General features: G+C 35.9%; 2 protein-coding genes and 1 non-coding gene across 3 annotated transcripts; 2 read left to right on the top strand and 1 right to left on the bottom strand.

Moving 5' to 3' along the window:
• Positions 1–1,146: 1,146 nt before the first annotated feature.
• Positions 1,147–6,826, bottom strand: LOC131625990 (mitochondrial fission protein ELM1-like). Its single transcript, XM_058896819.1, has 10 exons — positions 6,450–6,826; positions 4,739–4,971; positions 4,126–4,222; positions 2,656–2,805; positions 2,414–2,540; positions 2,176–2,288; positions 2,018–2,081; positions 1,820–1,913; positions 1,605–1,713; positions 1,147–1,495 (listed from the first exon to the last, which is right to left on the bottom strand). The coding sequence occupies exons 1-10, from the start codon at positions 6,636–6,638 to the stop codon at positions 1,394–1,396; spliced, it is 1,278 nt and encodes a 425-aa protein (XP_058752802.1). The 5' UTR covers positions 6,639–6,826; the 3' UTR covers positions 1,147–1,393.
• Positions 6,827–7,185: 359 nt separating this feature from the next.
• On the top strand, positions 7,186–8,301 carry LOC131626009 (protein MAIN-LIKE 1-like). Its single transcript, XM_058896835.1, has 3 exons — positions 7,186–7,216; positions 7,443–7,639; positions 7,717–8,301. The coding sequence occupies exons 1-3, from the start codon at positions 7,186–7,188 to the stop codon at positions 8,299–8,301; spliced, it is 813 nt and encodes a 270-aa protein (XP_058752818.1).
• A 7,055-nt stretch (positions 8,302–15,356) lies between these two features.
• On the top strand, positions 15,357–15,429 carry LOC131626018 (small nucleolar RNA SNORD61). The gene has a single exon (XR_009291011.1). It is a non-coding gene; the product is annotated as a small nucleolar RNA SNORD61 (small nucleolar RNA).
• The last annotated feature ends 2,389 nt before the right edge of the window (positions 15,430–17,818 follow it).

Genomic DNA, 17,818 nt, shown 5'->3' with positions numbered 1-17,818 from the left:
TATTAAATATAAATTTTTAATTTTTATTAAATTTTTAATCTTTGTTTAGAATGAAGATAATTATTTTGATCTTATTTAATTTTGAAATGTTCTTCATTTAGCCACATGCATGAAATACCACAAATACTAAAAAAAAAATGTTCTCATTTTTAGATGTATGTCTCTTAAATATTGGATTAATAAATGAAAATTAAAGGAAACTAAAACTGATACATATTTTTCTTTCTTCTTTAAAAAATACTATTTGTTTTTTTTAATGGTTGAATTAATCCAACCGTTCATAATTGCATGAGGGCACAAAATTGGAGAGAATCCAATTACAATTTTTTTTACATAAAGGAACATATAAATTAAAAGATTCCTTAATCTTGTTATGCAGATGAAAACTACTTACTAAATAAAATTTATTTTTTTCATGTTACCATTGCATAATCCATTAATTATATGAAAATTATAAATTCAATATGAATCAATAATCAAAATAGTGAAAAAAAATTCCATGTTACCATTGCATAATCTATTAATTATATGAAAATTATAAATTTAATATGAATCAAAAATCAAAATAGTGCATGCATTGCAAGAGATCTATGATTAAACTTCTAAAATCAGGAATCAAAACTTCTTTTTTTTTTTTTGAAAGTTCCTCCCTAAACCCTAAATATATTAAAGACATTGTAACACGCAATAAAAATTTATTTCAAATAAAAAATTAAGGGAGTTTATATAAATGAAAGTTCCTCCCTCCCGCACTTCCACGGACAGGTTCACAAATATTTCAGTAAATAAATCAATAGAAACCATTCATAATATAATTTTAAAAATAGTTATGTCCAAATGCTTTATACAATTACCACAATATGCAACCAATACCCTTACCATTAGGGTCACACTCTCATATGAAAGAGTATAATTAGGATAAGCAAGAATAAGTAATAGACCTTTTTAATGGTTCATCTCTGCCAATAATGTTAAAAGTTTGACATTTTAGTTCATTATAGAGTGGAAGATGAGCCTGAGGAGGAGAAATTTAGGAAAGTAAAATTAAAGAATTAATTTTTAAATTATAATACATACAATTTCATCAGAAATGGGTGTGACAATAATGTAGAATCCACATCGTCATGTACCTTGACATGTCATATATTTGTTCTTCAGCATATTCGTTTTATTTTCCTCATTCTTTCAAACGCCAAAATCATGTGACTAAACTTATATTACACACATTACATCTTCAAAAATTGCTATGGTGAAAAGAATTAAATATTTCACTTGTATTTCCTATTTGGGGAATTTTGGTTGGCATTATGTTCAAACAATAAACAATGAATGGGAATCCCATTCAATTAAAAAATATATTTGATGAAAAGTATAATAAACCTCGAATTGCATTTTATATCTTCAGCTTCCACCCTCGGGCAGCAAGCGCTTCACGAACTCGGTTAGCTGCATCAGCAGTATCGTTAAGGGGTGGATAGCTCCAACTCTCTGATATCTGGAAATTAAGAAAACATACATCCATTATAAAATATACATACTTGACATCCTTCTACAATAATATTCAATCCTTGCATGGGGAATAAAGGTCATTGAGTTTTACTTACATCCTCAGAACCTGTAAAAGCCCGAACAACTCCCCGCTCTCTCAATGATTTGTGAAAGTCGGCAAACTTCCATTTACAACGCTCAGACCCCACAACGTAAACGGGCTTTCTGTGGAACAAACAATATAATTTATTAACATAATATCAAATACTTGAATCAAGAGAAAGTATATAAAATTAGTGTTAATTATAGAAATATTTATTCACAAACATACCCAGTGCTGCAAGCTTCACTTATCATACTAACTGAATCAGCCGTGACAACAAATGCATCAGCCCAAGCTAGATGGCCCATGTGAGGGTTAGGTCCTGAAATTGGTATATTATTGTCAGGTTATCTAACCACTTAATATCTTTTTAAAAAATTAAATGTTTGAGTAGATAATCTACTTGAAACCTATATAAATTTTTACCTTGCCCATCCCAAATATAAACTTTTGGATTATTTCCAAGTTCTTTCGTTATAATGTTGGCCACCTGTTTAAAAAACCACAGAAGGAAGAAAATGTGAGTAGATAACAAAAGTGTTGCTGGGTGATGATATTTTGAGAAACTTAAGGATTGACCATACTTTTTGAGGAGTCTTCTCTGTAAAGGATATTCTAACACTTCCACAACTAGTAAGAACACTGAGCAAAGAGGCTACTAACTGCTTTGCAAGGTCTCCACCATATCTACAGTTACCTAAATCAATTAGGGAAATTAGTCAAATAATCAAAAAATATTGGCCACTGTGGTTACGAAAGCTTAAATCCTTTTCCTCCAAGTTTTACAACATATCAAAGGATTAAATTCAAAATGGAAATTACTTGTTGGTCCTCCAATGTTGACAGCGAGCAAGGGCCTGCGAACATGTGCAAATTCGTCATGCCAAGTAGCAGCAGCACTACGTATTGAAGTGAAATCTATTTGATGTAAGGCTCCAGTTGTGAGAACCTGAGTGTACATTAAAGTTTTAGCAATTAACAGGGGCCAAGATAACGTAAAACCATAGTTTCTCCGTCAAAGTAACAAGCTATTTATAGCCATATCATATGCACATTATACATACCACATGACTATCCGGAGGATCACGGGGAGTTATCCAACTTCGAATAAGTCGGGGAACTTGTTCTTGTCCTTGTGGAGTCAGAGGATAATAGTCATGCTTAGGTGCAATCACCATGTCGAACCTATTCAAATGCAATCTTGGATGTTGTATCTGGCCATTAGACATGAACAATGAAAAATAAGATTAAAAATCAGAGCCAATATTTTAGGTAGTAATGAAGCTCAGAGCAAATACATGGGTGCAATAACACAGCACCATATTAACAATGAAATTTAAAACAGAATATAGAGACTAACATTTATTAAAAAAGAGCACATACGTAAGTTTTATTACATTTTGGATCAAACAGAAGACATTATCATTTAATGCTGATTTGATTCATGACTAATTAAGTCTAGGACAAGCATGTCCTCCTGAACTTGATAACTTTACACTAAAAATCACACAATGTTATGCAGTTGCAATATTGTGATTGGAGCAATTGTCGCTGTAAATTATAGAAATCATCAGCCCATATCAGCCAGCAATACGATACAAACACAAGCAGGAGTGGAACTGCAACTTAAACCTTGAATGTGATAATTATCATCCTTAAAGAAAATAAAGTAAAAAAGACAGAATTCAATAAAGGAAAGAGATCACAGAAGTAGTAAACCATTCCCTTAATTTTCTAGCAAGATCATGTCAAGGGTTTGTAAATTAACAGCTTACAGATTGAAAGTAGACACGGAGAATTCCTACTCCATCAAGTCATTTGTTACTCCTAGTGTTATGGAATGCATTCAACGACCCCCCCACTTTTATCAATCACCAGCTAAATGTTACTCTAGGTGAATTTGTAGGCATTAAGCTTATTTTTAATTTCACCTCAGTTTTCATCAAAACTAAAACCAAATTATATAGCATTATTGGAACTGAATCATATGAATATGATTATGAATTATATTCATGAATCAAACAATACCATAATGCAGTATCATGATTCATATCTACAGACAGATCGTTTAATTAAAAATCCTAATTAATGGTTTGCCTTAAAAACATTCATTATTTTCTATCTCTAACTAATGTACTGTCTTCCATCTGAACTATCCTCCTTATCAGTGCATCTGGGGTCTTTTTCAAAGTTCAGACATGTCCAAACCACCTAACATAGGATTCTATCCTCTTTTCCAGAGTAGGAGCTATACCTACTTTTTCTCTAATGATATCATTTCTAATCCCATCTTGATCTTATTTTTTTTTTCTTGGAGTTTTTCAGTCCAACAATCTGTTTCATACAACATAGAATGCAGGTCTTATGGTTGCGTGATAAATTTTTCTTTTGACTTGAGTCATATATTTTAGGCACCTTCGTTTTACTGGTAAATTGTTGTCCTAAATTTTGATGAGTGCACTAAAACACTGCTTAATTTACAAGATATAAGAGTAGAGGTAGATAAAAGAAAAACATGTGTTAAATCTGCAGACCTGAACAACAAAAACATTCTGAGATGCTAAGCTTTTTATGGAACTTGCAGTAGAAATGGTATCTCTTCCACATGCAACCACCAACAAAGGTCCCTCCCTGGACATATTATTAATTATATCATTATTTGTAAGGAGAGAAAGAACTAGATGAAGATACAAGAAAGAGAATACAAGTAACAGGAAGTACTAGAACGTGAATTAGCGAAAAAATTATAATGCTATGAGATTTAGAATACTGACTGAATTTGTGAAGTAGGTCAATTAACTAGTCAAAAAATTAAGTTTCAAAAATTAAGTTTCTGTTCAGCACAAGTGTCGAACATAAATTAACTGGAAGTATAGTACTGCAGCTGTCTTAGTAGTATAAACTAATTACACAAGAAATAAATTGTCAAGGAACTGGTAACAAGCAACACATTTGGTACCATATATATAAAGTAATTTGGTATACTGGTTTTGTTAAAAGGAAATTCACCATTCCGAAGATAATAAATGGTAAAGCCACACAAATATTTGAATCTGTCTTCGTAAAAAATCAAAGTATGCAGCCAAGCCATACACATCATTACAGCTTAATTCAGTTTTGCAGATAAAAGAAAAGGAAAAGAATTACTTCTCATAAGTTTCTTGAGCAAATTTTACTATCTGCTTTGTATCGGCTTCTAAGACACCTAACAAGCCGTCACTGACACCATTTTCTGAAGGCTTGAGCTTCTTTGGTTGAGATCTCAACAGTAGGTGGGAATAATCGCCAACCGTTCTTACAATATAATATATTTTCTTATGGAGGGAGACTGGAAGCCAATGAAGCCACTCATTTACTCCTCCTTTAGGCCTGGTAACCCGCTGTGACAATAATAAAATGAGAAAAATTATTCAGCTGTGAAGTGATCATAAGAAAAAGCATGGACACATATCCTAATTATCAATAGGAGATAAGAGATCCAATGAAATCTGCTATGTGAAACAGCACATAGCGTTCGAGGAGAATATAAAAAGCATTGCTGCATACAAGTAAAAGTTGAATAACTTTCTTTTTAAAAAAAGTGAATTGAGAGGTTTGAAAAAAGATTGTGTGCAGAACCTCGCATGTTGTCTCTGAAAAAACATGAATTAAGAGATTTATAGTCCTTGCTGGTGTTGGATGATAACACGTTGACAGGCAATGGAACCAAAGCACAACTTACATATTGAGAAGTTTACATATTAAGGTGATCATGGGATAGTACTCTCTAACACTAACACTTAAGTTTTCTATTCTAAAAACAGGTTATGTACAGTTCAAACATGAATTTTCAGTTTTATTTTTCAAACCAAAGAAGAAAAAGCCTAAAATTTTTATTTTTTCTGTTATTGCCACTACAACTGTTATGGCCAAAACTGAAATACGACAATTTCCCTAATACAAACTGGTAGTCTTGCAGTTTTCATCATAGATTCTCCAAAATCCTCTATGCTATAGCAGCTATTTCTTCAAACTGACAAATAGGTCTCTTGTCCATAAGAATAACTTATTATCTTCCTCCGTTAATATGTCACAAATGCATTTTTCCCCAATCAAATGTCAAAATGTAACAACATATTATTAATCCTATATAGTAAATAAGTAGTGTGACTCAATTCTATTGCTTACTGTTTAATGTACTAAATAACATATGGCGGAACAATAGAAAATTGTTCGAATTCAGCAACACTGAGGCCATTGCCTCTATTTGAGAACATTATTCAAGGAACTTCACCCGCATAGAGGTGTCAGATTTGGATATGACACCAATAATATAACAATTGTTGGAGTTTTGCACTCCATAGTACCATTCTCTATTAATGAAATCTTCCGGATGCAAGAACAAACCTAGCCAAACAGAATCAAACTTCTTTTGCAATTTAAGCTTCTAAACTAAACAGGACAGCACAGACACACGTTGGCACCGGTAATAATTTTAAAAAATTAATAAATTAAACTTAATTAATCACAAGAGCTAGTGTCTGGCACCAAAACCTACACACCTTTTTTCAGAAGTGTCGGACCTACAGACCTATTTACTCATTTTACACTTTCTACATTGGCAAAATTCAATCTCATAATTATCATCTAACAACAACACTGCATGCTAGAATACTTGTAATTGAATGATCAAATTCACCGTTTAGGTTTTCATACTCCAATTTCTACAATCCAAATCACAGTTACTATAATAATAATAATAATAATCATACGATTAAGTTCAAACCTAGTAATAATCATACAATTAAGTTCAAAACTAGTTTAACAAAATAGCTATAATGAAACAATAAAGCAGAGAGAGAGGTTGTTATATGCTTACATATAAGAAATAGTTATCAGAGAAGCCAAGTGCGCGAACCAATCCGATACTCTGATTCTCGGAGGCGGAGAAACCGTTTCCGATAACGACGGCGCGTCGGACGAAGGTATGAACTCCGGATTCGAAGATATCAGGAGTACCTCTATGGGCGGTAGGGCTCGGCGGTTCAGGAAGTTGAATTGGTCTCATCGATTTGATTGAGCGTGTAAGACGAACACTAGTTTCAGTTCAAGAATTTGGGCGCATGGATTTTCTTGGGAAAAGGGGAGAAAGTTTTGAGGAAAATTGGGATTCTGGTGAGAGCAATACGGTGTAATGGCTTGGCTGGTTGCGAAAGAGGCGTAAGTCTTAAGACTGTAACCGGCGAGTTGGCAAGACAACTACCCTTTTTTTGTTTTTCTTTTTTTTTTTTTTGAATGAACATAATTCTTGGGGTAAAAGAAACTAGAAGGCTAAGGCCCATGGGCCAGAATCTCATTCTTGGAAAATTATACCCTATACCCCAACTTTTATCCCAATACCCCTACCAAAAACAATTTCGGACAAATTTATCCCTGTATAAATAGTGAAAATTACCAAATTTTTCACTTTTTTACTCATTTTCACGTTTGCACAATGGTTCTGAAGAGGGAAATTTTTTGACCAAAAACCGGATAACCCAGCCTCGTGAGTTCCGGTTCAGCATTCATTGAAAAAGTAAGTTTTTTTTAAAAATTCTCAGCCGGATAACCCAGCTATGGGGTTTCCGGTTCTGTTTGTTTTCTTACGTATATAGCCGGATAACCCAATGATGGGGTTTCCGGTTCATTTTGTCTCAGCCGGATAACCCAACAAGGGGGTTTCCGGTTCTTCTAGACCTCAGCCGGATAACCCAGCCTTTGGGTATCCGGTTCCTATTTTTTTTTTTTAGTTTTTTTTTTTGTTTTTAATATCATATATTATTTTTAATAACATTTTATTTAATTGTTAACTATTTTATTTTTTATTTTTTAGTGGTTCGAAGAAGAGGAGGTGCGATCGACGGAATGCGTCAAAGAGGAAGACAACGTCGAGAGGCTGATGGCGAGGGACAGCAGGGAGCTGCTCCTGAGGTTGGTCCGCACCATCCGGCATTTCCCGGAGGACCTACTGATACATCATTATTGGTTAGATATCAGAGGCACGTTGCATGTCATTTATGGTTGGGCGAGGTACGTAAATATTTTCTTAAATGTTTTTTTAAATTACATGTACTTATATATTAACATATATTACAAATTATTTTCAGGAGAGACGACCAAAGCCGACCTTAAAGGTTGCTGCACATGGCAGCAAATTAATAGGATGGGTTCCGGCAATGCTCCCAAGGGAGATGGAAAATTGGTTAGTTGCATCTGGCCTTTCATCTTTGCAGCATACTAGTTTGTCGAGGGTAGATACGCATCTATTATTTGCTTTTGTTGAGAGATGGCATCCTGAAACATCGTCATTTCATATGCCGTTCGCCGAGATGACCATCACGCTAGACGATGTTTCTTGTCTTCTTCATGTACCGATTAGGGGCCAGCTGGTTGACCCCGATGTTGTTGTCACCGATTATGATGCTATCCATCTAGTTGTTGAGTTGTTTGGTGTTTCGCTGAGTGATGCAACTACAGAGGCTTCTGCTGTAAGGGGTCCTTACTATAAATTGGATTGGTTGAAGCAAGTTTTTGAGCAACAAAGAGCTGCGAATAACTTTACAGGCGCTATGAGAGCATACATGATGTTGCTATTAGGTTGTACCATTCTTGTCAACAAGACTTTTACTCTTGTCGAGGCAAAATATCTTCCACTTTTGAGAGATTTGGATACTTGTGGAAGCTATTGCTAGGGGGCAGCTGCACTGGTTACTCTGTACAGATACTTAGGGGATGCCTCATTTTATTCATGCAAGCAGCTTGGCGGTTATGCCTCTCTTCTTCAGGTTTAAAATTTTACTTATTATTTAATTATACTTAATATCTAATATTTTAGTTTAATTTAGTTTATTATAATTTAGTTTAATTTATAATAGTAACTTTTACTTTTGTTTCAGTGTTGGATTCATGAGTACTTTCCAACTGTTGGAAAGAGAGGTACTTCTGGGTTATTTGGCATTGATAGTCCGATGGCTAGGGCGATGAAATGGGAATATAGGCAGGGGACGCAAAAAGTGTTAGATCAGTTGACTCCTTTCTGTTTGTATCGGGGTGGTTTAAAGTGGTTTGGTACTGTAGTTCTATATTTACCTGACAGATGCTTGCGTCAGTTTGGATACAGACAGTACATACTGACTGCTCTTCCTAATGTAGACACACTTGATGTGGATGTTGAGTGGGCTACATATAGGCAGAGTGTGTTGCAGGTGACCCGATCCCACGATGATCCCCCAGCTGCGTTTGCCACCATACCATATGAGACAGACGATGATTATTTGGCGTGGTATTATACGGTGTCACATCCTATATTGAGAGCACCAAGAGGTGATCAGCCGATGGAGGTACTAGTGCCTGTCTATGACGAAGGACCGTCAGACCCGAGATTATCATATATATCTCATGAGCTTCATCATTACTTACAGCGTCATCAGGCTGTTCCTGAAGACGAACAGTTTCTGGAGATATTTATGTTAGAACAAGATTTGTTCTGATCAATATTCTTAGTTTTGATGATAACAAGGATATGAATTTTGTGTGAGATAATGTGGTACTATAATACATTGCAATTTCCCTTTCAGGAAATATATAAAGAGTATGCACAAATCAGCGCTCAGAAGCTTTGTCTCAGAAGGTTCAGCATGCAACATCAGAACATGGTCTGGCAAGACATCAGAAGATGGTCAAGGCAGAATCAGAACATGGGTCTATGGAAGCATCAGAAGAACTTGAGATCAGAAGCAGAAGCACTGAAGTTCTGATGGTATCACGCTCAGAAGCACTTCAAGGTCAGAAGACAAGAAGATGCTTTGCACCAAGCTGTTTGACTCTGATGATATTCAAATATTTTATTCACAAACATCAGATCAGAAGAAAGTACAAGTGGCAGGCTACGCTGACTGACAAAAGGAACGTTGGAAGCTATTAAAGGCAACGTCAGTAGACACAGCGTGAACAAGGCTCGAGGTAGTTGACAAAAGCGTGAAACATTAAATGCAAAGCTGTACGGAACACGCAAAGCATTAAATGTGCCCAACGGTCATCTTCTCAAACGCCTATAAATATGAAGTTCTGATGAAACAACTCTTTACCAACTCTGAAACAACTCTTTACCAATTCTGAACGAAAGTATTCTGAAAGACTTGCTGAAACGCTGTTCAAATTCAAAGCTCAGAAACTTCATCTTCATCAAAGCTCACTACATTACTGCTGTAATATATTAGTGAGATTAAGCTTAAACGTTAAGAGAAATATCACTGTTGTGATTATAGCTTTTAAGAAGCATTGTAAAACTCTTATTGGATTACATTAATTTGTAAGTAACTAGAGTGATCAAGTGTTGATCAGGATACTCTAGGAAGTCTTAGCTTGTGTCTAAGCAGTTGTAATTAGAGTGATCACGTGGTGGTCAGGATACTCTAAGAAAGTCTTAGCTTGTGTCTAAGCATTTGTTCCTGGAGTGATCAGGTTGTGATCAGGATACTCTAGAAGACTTAGTCGCAGACTAAGTGGAAAACCATTGTAATCTGTTGCGATTAGTGGATTAAATCCTCAGGTGAGGTAAATCACTCCGTGGGGGTGGACTGGAGTAGTTTAGTTAACAACGAACCAGGATAAAAATAACTGTGCATATTGTTTTTATCGTTCAAGTTTTTAGACTACACTTATTCAAATCCCCCCTTTCTAAGTGTTTTTCTATCCTTCAATTGGCATCGGAGCGCCGGTTCTAAGGTGCAAGCACTTAACCGTGTTTAGAAAAGATTCAGGAAGAGAAAAACGCTTCAGTAAAAGATGGCTGGCGAAATTCCAACAAATCCAGCTGCATCTACATCTGGCTCTGCTGAGCAATACAACGGTAACAATGGTTATACTAGACCACCAGTATTTGATGGTGAAAACTTTGAATACTGGAAAGATAAACTGGAAAGTTACTTTCTTGGTCTGGATGCTGATCTATGGGATCTTCTGTTGGATGGTTACAAACATCCTGTTAAAGCTACTGGTGTAAGGCTCACGAGAAGCGAAATGAATGATGATCAAAAGAAAGATTTCAAGAATCATCACAAATGCAGGACTGTTTTGCTGAATGCTATCTCTCATGCTGAGTATGAGAAGATATCTAACAGGGAAACGGCCCATGACATATATGAGTCCTTGAAGATGACTCATGAAGGAAATTCTCAAGTCAAGGAGACCAAAGCTCTTGCACTAATCCAGAAGTATGAAGCCTTCAAGATGGAGGATGACGAAGACATTGAAAAGATGTTTTCAAGATTTCAAACTCTGACTGCTGGACTGAGAGTTCTTGACAAAGGCTACACCAAGGCTGATCATGTAAAGAAGATCATCAGAAGTTTGCCCAGAAGATGGGGCCCAATGGTGACTGCATTCAAGATTGCGAAGAATCTGAATGAAGTTTCTTTGGAAGAGCTGATCAGTGCCCTGAGGAGTCATGAGATTGAACTTGACGCTAATGAACCTCAGAAGAAAGGTAAGTCTATTGCATTAAAATCTAATATTAAAAAATACACTAACGCTTTTCAGGCTAGAGAAGAAGATCCTGAAGAATCAGAATCTGAAGAAGAAGATGAACTGTCCATGATCTCCAGAAGGGTAAACCAACTCTGGAAAAGCAAGCAAAGGAAGTTCAGAGGCTTCAGAAGTTCAAAGAGATTTGAACGTGGAGAATCTTCTGGTGACAGAAGATCTGACAAGAAGAAGGCTGTCTGCTATGAGTGCAATGAGCCTGGACATTACAAGAATGAGTGTCTGAAACTTCAGAAGGAGAATCCCAAGAAGAAGTTTCATAAGAAGAAAGGTCTTATGGCAACATGGGATGATTCTGAATCAGAATCAGGATCAGAATCTGAAGGAGAGCAGGCAAACTTTGCGCTGATGGCGACAGAAGATGATGGATCAGAATCTACATCAGAATCAGATTCTGAAGAGGTATTTTCTGAACTATGTAGAGAAGAGTTAGTTTCCAGTCTAACAGAGCTTCTTGAATTAAAAGCTCATCTTAGTATCAAATACAAAAAGCTGAAAAAGCAATTTGAATTTGAAACCAAGAAGCTTGAGTTGGAAAATTCTGAATTAAAAGAAAAAGTTTTAAAATTATCCAATAATGTTGGATCTCCTTCTGATTCAGAAAAATCCACTCCCAGTCTGAATCATATTCTGAAAGAATATGATTTAAGTCTCAGGAAGTTCTTATCTAGAAGTATTGGCAGAAGTCAGCTAGCTTCTATGATATATGCTGTGTCTGGGAACAAGAGAGTTGGCATTGGTTATGAGGGTGAAATCCCATACAAGCTTGAATCTGTGATGATATGAAAATATCATACAAGCCTCTGTATAACCAATTTAAATTTGGCCACTCCCATGATATTAAGCACACATCACATGCACAAAGTTTTCACATAACACACACCAAGAAGCATGTGACACAACCTAAGAAATATCATGGAACTCAGAGTAAGAAGTATCATACTGTTCCTCCTGCTAAATATTTTGCTAAACCCAAGTTCAATCAGAACTTGAGGAGAACTAACAAGAAAGGACCCAAGAAATTGTGGGTACCTAAGGAAAAGATTATTCCTATTGCAGATATCCTTGGTGGCAAAGAGAACAGGAAGCAAAATGTCATGGTACCTGGACTCTGGGTGCTCGCGACACATGACGGGAAGAAGGTTTACATTCCAAGACCTGGTGCTTAAACTAGGTGGAGAAGTCAAGTTTGGAGGAGATCAGAAGGGCAAAATCATCGGCTCTGGAACCATAAGTCTTGGTAACTCTCCTTCCATAACTAATGTACTTCTTGTAGAAGGATTAGCTCATAACTTATTGTCCATAAGTCAATTAAGTGACAATGGTTATGACATAATCTTTAATCAAAAGTCTTGCAAGGCTGTAAGTCAGAAGGATGGCTCAATCCTATTTACAGGCAAGAGGAAGAACAACATTTATAAGATTGATCTTTCTGATCTTGAGAAGCAGAAGGTGACTTGTCTTATGTCTGTTTCTGAAGAGCAATGGATCTGGCACAGAAGATTAGGTCATGCTAGTTTGAGAAAGATTTCTCAGATTAACGAACTAAATCTGGTCAGAGGACTCCCAAATCTGAAATACAAATCGGATGCTCTTTGTGAAGCATGTCAGAAGGGCAAGTTCTCCAGACCTGCATTCAAGTCTAAGAATGTTGTTTCTACCTCAAGGCCGTTAGAACTCTTGCACATTGATCTGTTTGGCCAAGTCAAAACAACATCTGTCAGAGGGAAGAAATATGGATTAGTCATCGTTGATGATTATAGCTGCTGGACATGGGTAAAGTTCTTGAAACACAAGGATGAGTCTCATTCAGTGTTCTTTGAGTTCTGCACTCAGATTCAATCTGAGAAAGAGTGTATAATCATAAAGGAGTTCTGCACTCAGATTCAATCTGAGAAAGAGCGAATTTGAGAACAGATTCTTTGAGGAATTCTTCAAAGAAAATGGTATTGCCCATGATTTCTCTTGCCCCAGAACTCCACAGCAAAATGGAGTTGTAGAGCGAAAGAATAGGACTCTACAAGAAATGGCCAGAACCATGATAAATGAAACCAATATGGCTAAGCATTTCTGGGCAGAAGCAATTAACACTGCATGCTATATTCAGAATAGAATCTCTATCAGACCTATTCTAAATAAGACTCCTTATGAATTGTGGAAGAACAGAAAGCCCAACATTTCATATTTCCATCCTTTTGGATGTGTATGTTTTATTCTGAATACTAAAGATCATCTTGGTAAGTTTGATTCTAAAGCACAAAAGTGTTTCCTTCTTGGATATTCTGAACGCTCTAAAGGCTACAGAGTATACAATACTGAAACATTGATTATAGAAGAATCAATCAATATCAGGTTTGATGATAAGCTTGGTCTTGAAAAACCAAAGCAGTTTGAGAATTTTGCAGATTTTGATATTGATATATCAGAAGTTGAAGAACCAAGAAGCAAAGCTGCAGAAGCTGGCAGTCTCAGAAGCAATGGATCAGAAGATCAAGTTGTTGCATCTTTAGAGAATCTTAGGATTTCTGAAGAACCAACTATCAGAAGATCACCTAGACTTGCTTCAGCTCATTCAGAAGATGTGATCCTTGGAAAGAAAGATGATCCCATCAGAACAAGGGCATTCCTTAAGAACAATGCAGAATGTCAATTAGGTCTTGTCTCTTTGATCGAGCCAACTTCATTTGATCAAGCTCTAGAAGATCCAGACTGGATAATTGCCATGCAAGAAGAACTAAATCAGTTTACAAGGAATGATGTTTGGGACTTGGTTCCTAGACCAAAAGGATTTAACATCATCGGTACTAAGTGGGTTTTCAGAAACAAGCTAAGTGAGAAAGGTGAAGTGGTAAGAAACAAAGCCAGACTGGTTGCTCAGGGTTATAGTCAGCAAGAAGGGATTGATTATACAGAAACCTTTGCACCAGTGGTCAGGTTAGAATCTATTCGTCTATTAATTTCTTTTGCCACTCAACACAACATCACTCTTTATCAGATGGATGTCAAGAGTACCTTCTTAAATGGTTATATAGATGAAGAAGTTTATGTTCACCAACCTCCTGGTTTTGAAGACTCCATGTCTCCAAATCATGTTTTCAAATTAAAGAAATCATTATACGGATTGAAACAAGCTCCCAGAGCTTAGTATGAACGTTTGAGTTCTTTCCTTCTGGAAAATGATTTCACTAGAGGAAAAGTGGACACTACTCTCTTTTGTAAAACATTTAAAAAGGATATTTTAATTTGTCAAATATATGTTGATGATATTATCTTTGGAACATCTAATGCTACACTTGGAAAGGAGTTTGCTGAGTCTATGCAGGATGAATTTGAAATGAGCATGATGGGAGAACTCAAGTATTTCCTTGGGATTCAAATCAACCAAACTTCCGATGGAACCTATGTTCATCAAACGAAGTATGTGAAAGAACTTTTGAAGAAGTTTAATCTTTCTGAAAGCAAAGACTCCAAAACTCCTATGCATCCAACATGTGTACTGGGTAAGGATGAGGTAAGTAAGAAGGTAGATCAGAAGTTGTACAGAGGTATGATTAGATCTCTTCTATATCTAACTGCTTCTAGACCTGACATTCTCTTTAGTGTTTGTTTGTGTGCTCGATTCCAATCAGATCCAAGAGAATCTCATTTAACAGCTGTTAAGAGAATTCTAAGGTATCTGAAAGGTACTACTAATGTTGTTTTAGTTTACAGAAGATCTAAAGATTACAACTTAGTAGGATTCTGTGATGCTGACTATGCTGGAGATAGAATAGAAAGAAAGAGCACTTCTGGAAGTTGTCAATTTCTTGGAAGTCATCTGATCTCATGGTACAGCAAGAAGCAAGCTACTATTGCACTCTCAACAATAGAAGCAGAATATGTTGCTGCTGCTGGTTGTAGCACACAAATGCTCTGGATGAGAAGTCAGCTGGAAGATTATCAGATATATGAGAGTAACATTCCTATTTTCTGTGATAATACTTCTGCTATATGTTTATCTAAGAATCCTATCTTACATTCAAAAGCTAAACATATTGAGATTAAACATCATTTCATAAGGGACTATGTTCAGAAGGGTGTTATATCTTTAAACTTTGTGGATACAGACCATCAATGGGCTGATATCTTTACAAAACCCCTTGCTGAAGATAGGTTTAAGTTCATTCTGAAGAATACCAGTATGGATTTATGCCCAGAATGAGAAGATGAGAAGATCTTATGTATGAGTATCTTCTGAAATGAGATTGGATTAATGTCTTATAAGAAGTTCTGATCTTAAATCAATTAGAAATTGTGATTCAGTTATTACTAACGTTTCATTGTCTAAGTTGATTCAGAATCTCTTTAAAAGCAAAACAGTTGTAACTGGCTATCCAGATGGTAAACACGTGTTCACTATTTCTGGACAAGCGTGCGTGCAGTTGAGGGGACGTCTACTTAGGTAACTGTGCAAATCTCGTCTTTTGTCATTATTATCTCTCCTCACGTCATGTTACATTAAATGCCATTCATCATTTCTTTTATTTTCTTTTTCGTTTTTATATCCGTCAAACGTTTCCCTTCCCTAGAACGTTTCCTTTCCCACATTCCCTCTATTTAATTCTCCATTTCTTTGCATTCTTCAATCAATCTATGAGCTCTCTCTCTCTCTCTCTTTCTCTCACTTTTTTCTATGAATATCTTTAGCATAAACCCTAGTTCATTCTTCATCGATCTAGCGTTCATCATGAATCCTTCGCCTAGTTCCCTTCATCGAAACTTTAAACCAGTTGAAGAAACTAAGTCTCAACAGTGGCTGATCTATTTGAATAGAACGAATGGAAGGGTTAATCGGTTACAGGATGAGAAACATATCTCGGAATGGCATTCCAAGTTCTTCTCAAGTCAGATCTCTTCTTTGATGCTGTTATCAACATCTGTCCAAAGGAAGAAGACTTTCTTGAGATATTGGAGGAAGTTAGGTTCCATAAGGACTTACCTTCTATGTTAAGGGAAAGCCCATATGAGAATATGCTCTCTCCTGGTGAACTGTTCTCAGTTCCTCCTTTGTATTCATTTACTTCTTTCTCTGGGAGCTGCTCAGGCATGCAGAGTTTCAAGATTTGATGACCAAGCAAGGGCAAGAACAACGCTGGGATTCATGATATACTGGCTTAGATTAGGACTAGGCTAGGATTGTAGTCTTTGTGTACCTGTAGCTTTCTTTGCTAGTTGCACTTGTGTATCAGCATACATCTTCTGTAACTCTGTTTGGTTAATCAATGAAAAACCTTTTCTGCATAACTCTTGTACTTCTGCTTAGTCAATCAATGAAAAGTTATTTATGTTTCTTTCCTTTTGTCTCTCGCTTTACATCTGAATCTTTTATGCTTTTTGATGTTATGACAAAAAGGGGGAGAAAATATATGATAAATGATCTGATTAATATTATCAGTTATCTGATACACATTTTATGTTCTAACTCATTCATGCTGACTTTTGTCGTTTAGTTTTGTTCTGTAACATTTCAGGATGTAGAGATGCTCTGATGATGCTCTGGTACATTCAACAATGTTCTGATACAATCTAGCATGAAGTGATGTAAGAAGAAATTCAAAGCTCTGAGGCTATCCGAGGGAAGCAGAAATCAGAAGCTGTGAATGTTCTAAAGATCCAGAAAACTCAAGTTCTGAAGCTGTCCTAAATGGAAGCATGAATAAGAAGCTGTGAATGTTCTGAAGATCAAAGAAATTCAAGTTCTGAAGCTGTCCTAAATGGAAGCAGGAATCAGAAGCTGTGAATGTTCTGAAGATTAAAGAAATTCAAGTTCTGATTAATTGTGAAGATTTTCGAAGTTAGCCCGTAAATGTGTTTTTCTGATTAATTGTGATGTTTGCTACATTTTCCTAAATTTTACCGTTTTTGAGTCGAGTCAGTCGGTAAATATTAATTATGCTAATATTTTACTTATTACTTTCCATGTGTGTAATTATTATGTTTTGGGTGTTAATTGGTTAGAATCAATGTTTAGTAACAATTGGGCCAAAATTGGAATTTATGGGAGTTGAGTGGGTGAAAATGAGAAGTAGAGAAATAGCAAGAGTTATAGGGAGGTAAAATATATGTTGTCTTAGAATAGAAGAGAAAAAGAGATATTTTAGAGAGAAAAGAGAGAAAACTTGTGAAGAGAAGAGAAAGAAGAGAAAAACAAAGAGAAGAAGAGAATTGTAGAAATCCAAACCAAGCTAGAACCAAGAATCTAACCAAGGTAAGGGGGTGAATCTAGTTTATCTTGATTGTATGATTCTTATAGTTTTGTTTTGTTCTTGTTCTTGCTCTTTTCTAAGTTTGACCAACAATGGTGGATTAGGTGTTTTGTGAGTTTTGAAGTTATAAACATGATTTTGTGGTGTGTATGTGTAGTATGATGATAGATATCCTCATTGATCATGTTTGTTTTTCATTTCTCCATGTTTTCTTGCTCATGAAGGAATTATTAGGTTATTGACATTTAGTGAGTGAACCATGGATCATTGATTGTTAGAATGAATGTATGGCATGTATGGATTGTGTAGGATGTGTAGGGAAGCTTATTTGAGGTTTTGAGATGATTGGGTGGGATTTGGTAGGTCTGTTGCAGAACTGATTTTTCTAGGTTTACGCAGGTCCGCTGAGCGGCCCTGGGTC

The sequence above is a fragment of the Vicia villosa genome, unplaced genomic scaffold (assembly GCF_029867415.1).
Source record: "Vicia villosa cultivar HV-30 ecotype Madison, WI unplaced genomic scaffold, Vvil1.0 ctg.000253F_1_1, whole genome shotgun sequence".
Classification (NCBI taxonomy): domain Eukaryota; kingdom Viridiplantae; phylum Streptophyta; class Magnoliopsida; order Fabales; family Fabaceae; genus Vicia; species Vicia villosa.
The sequence above is the reverse complement of the archived record's forward strand: the minus strand, read 5'-3'. Positions and strand labels throughout refer to the sequence as shown.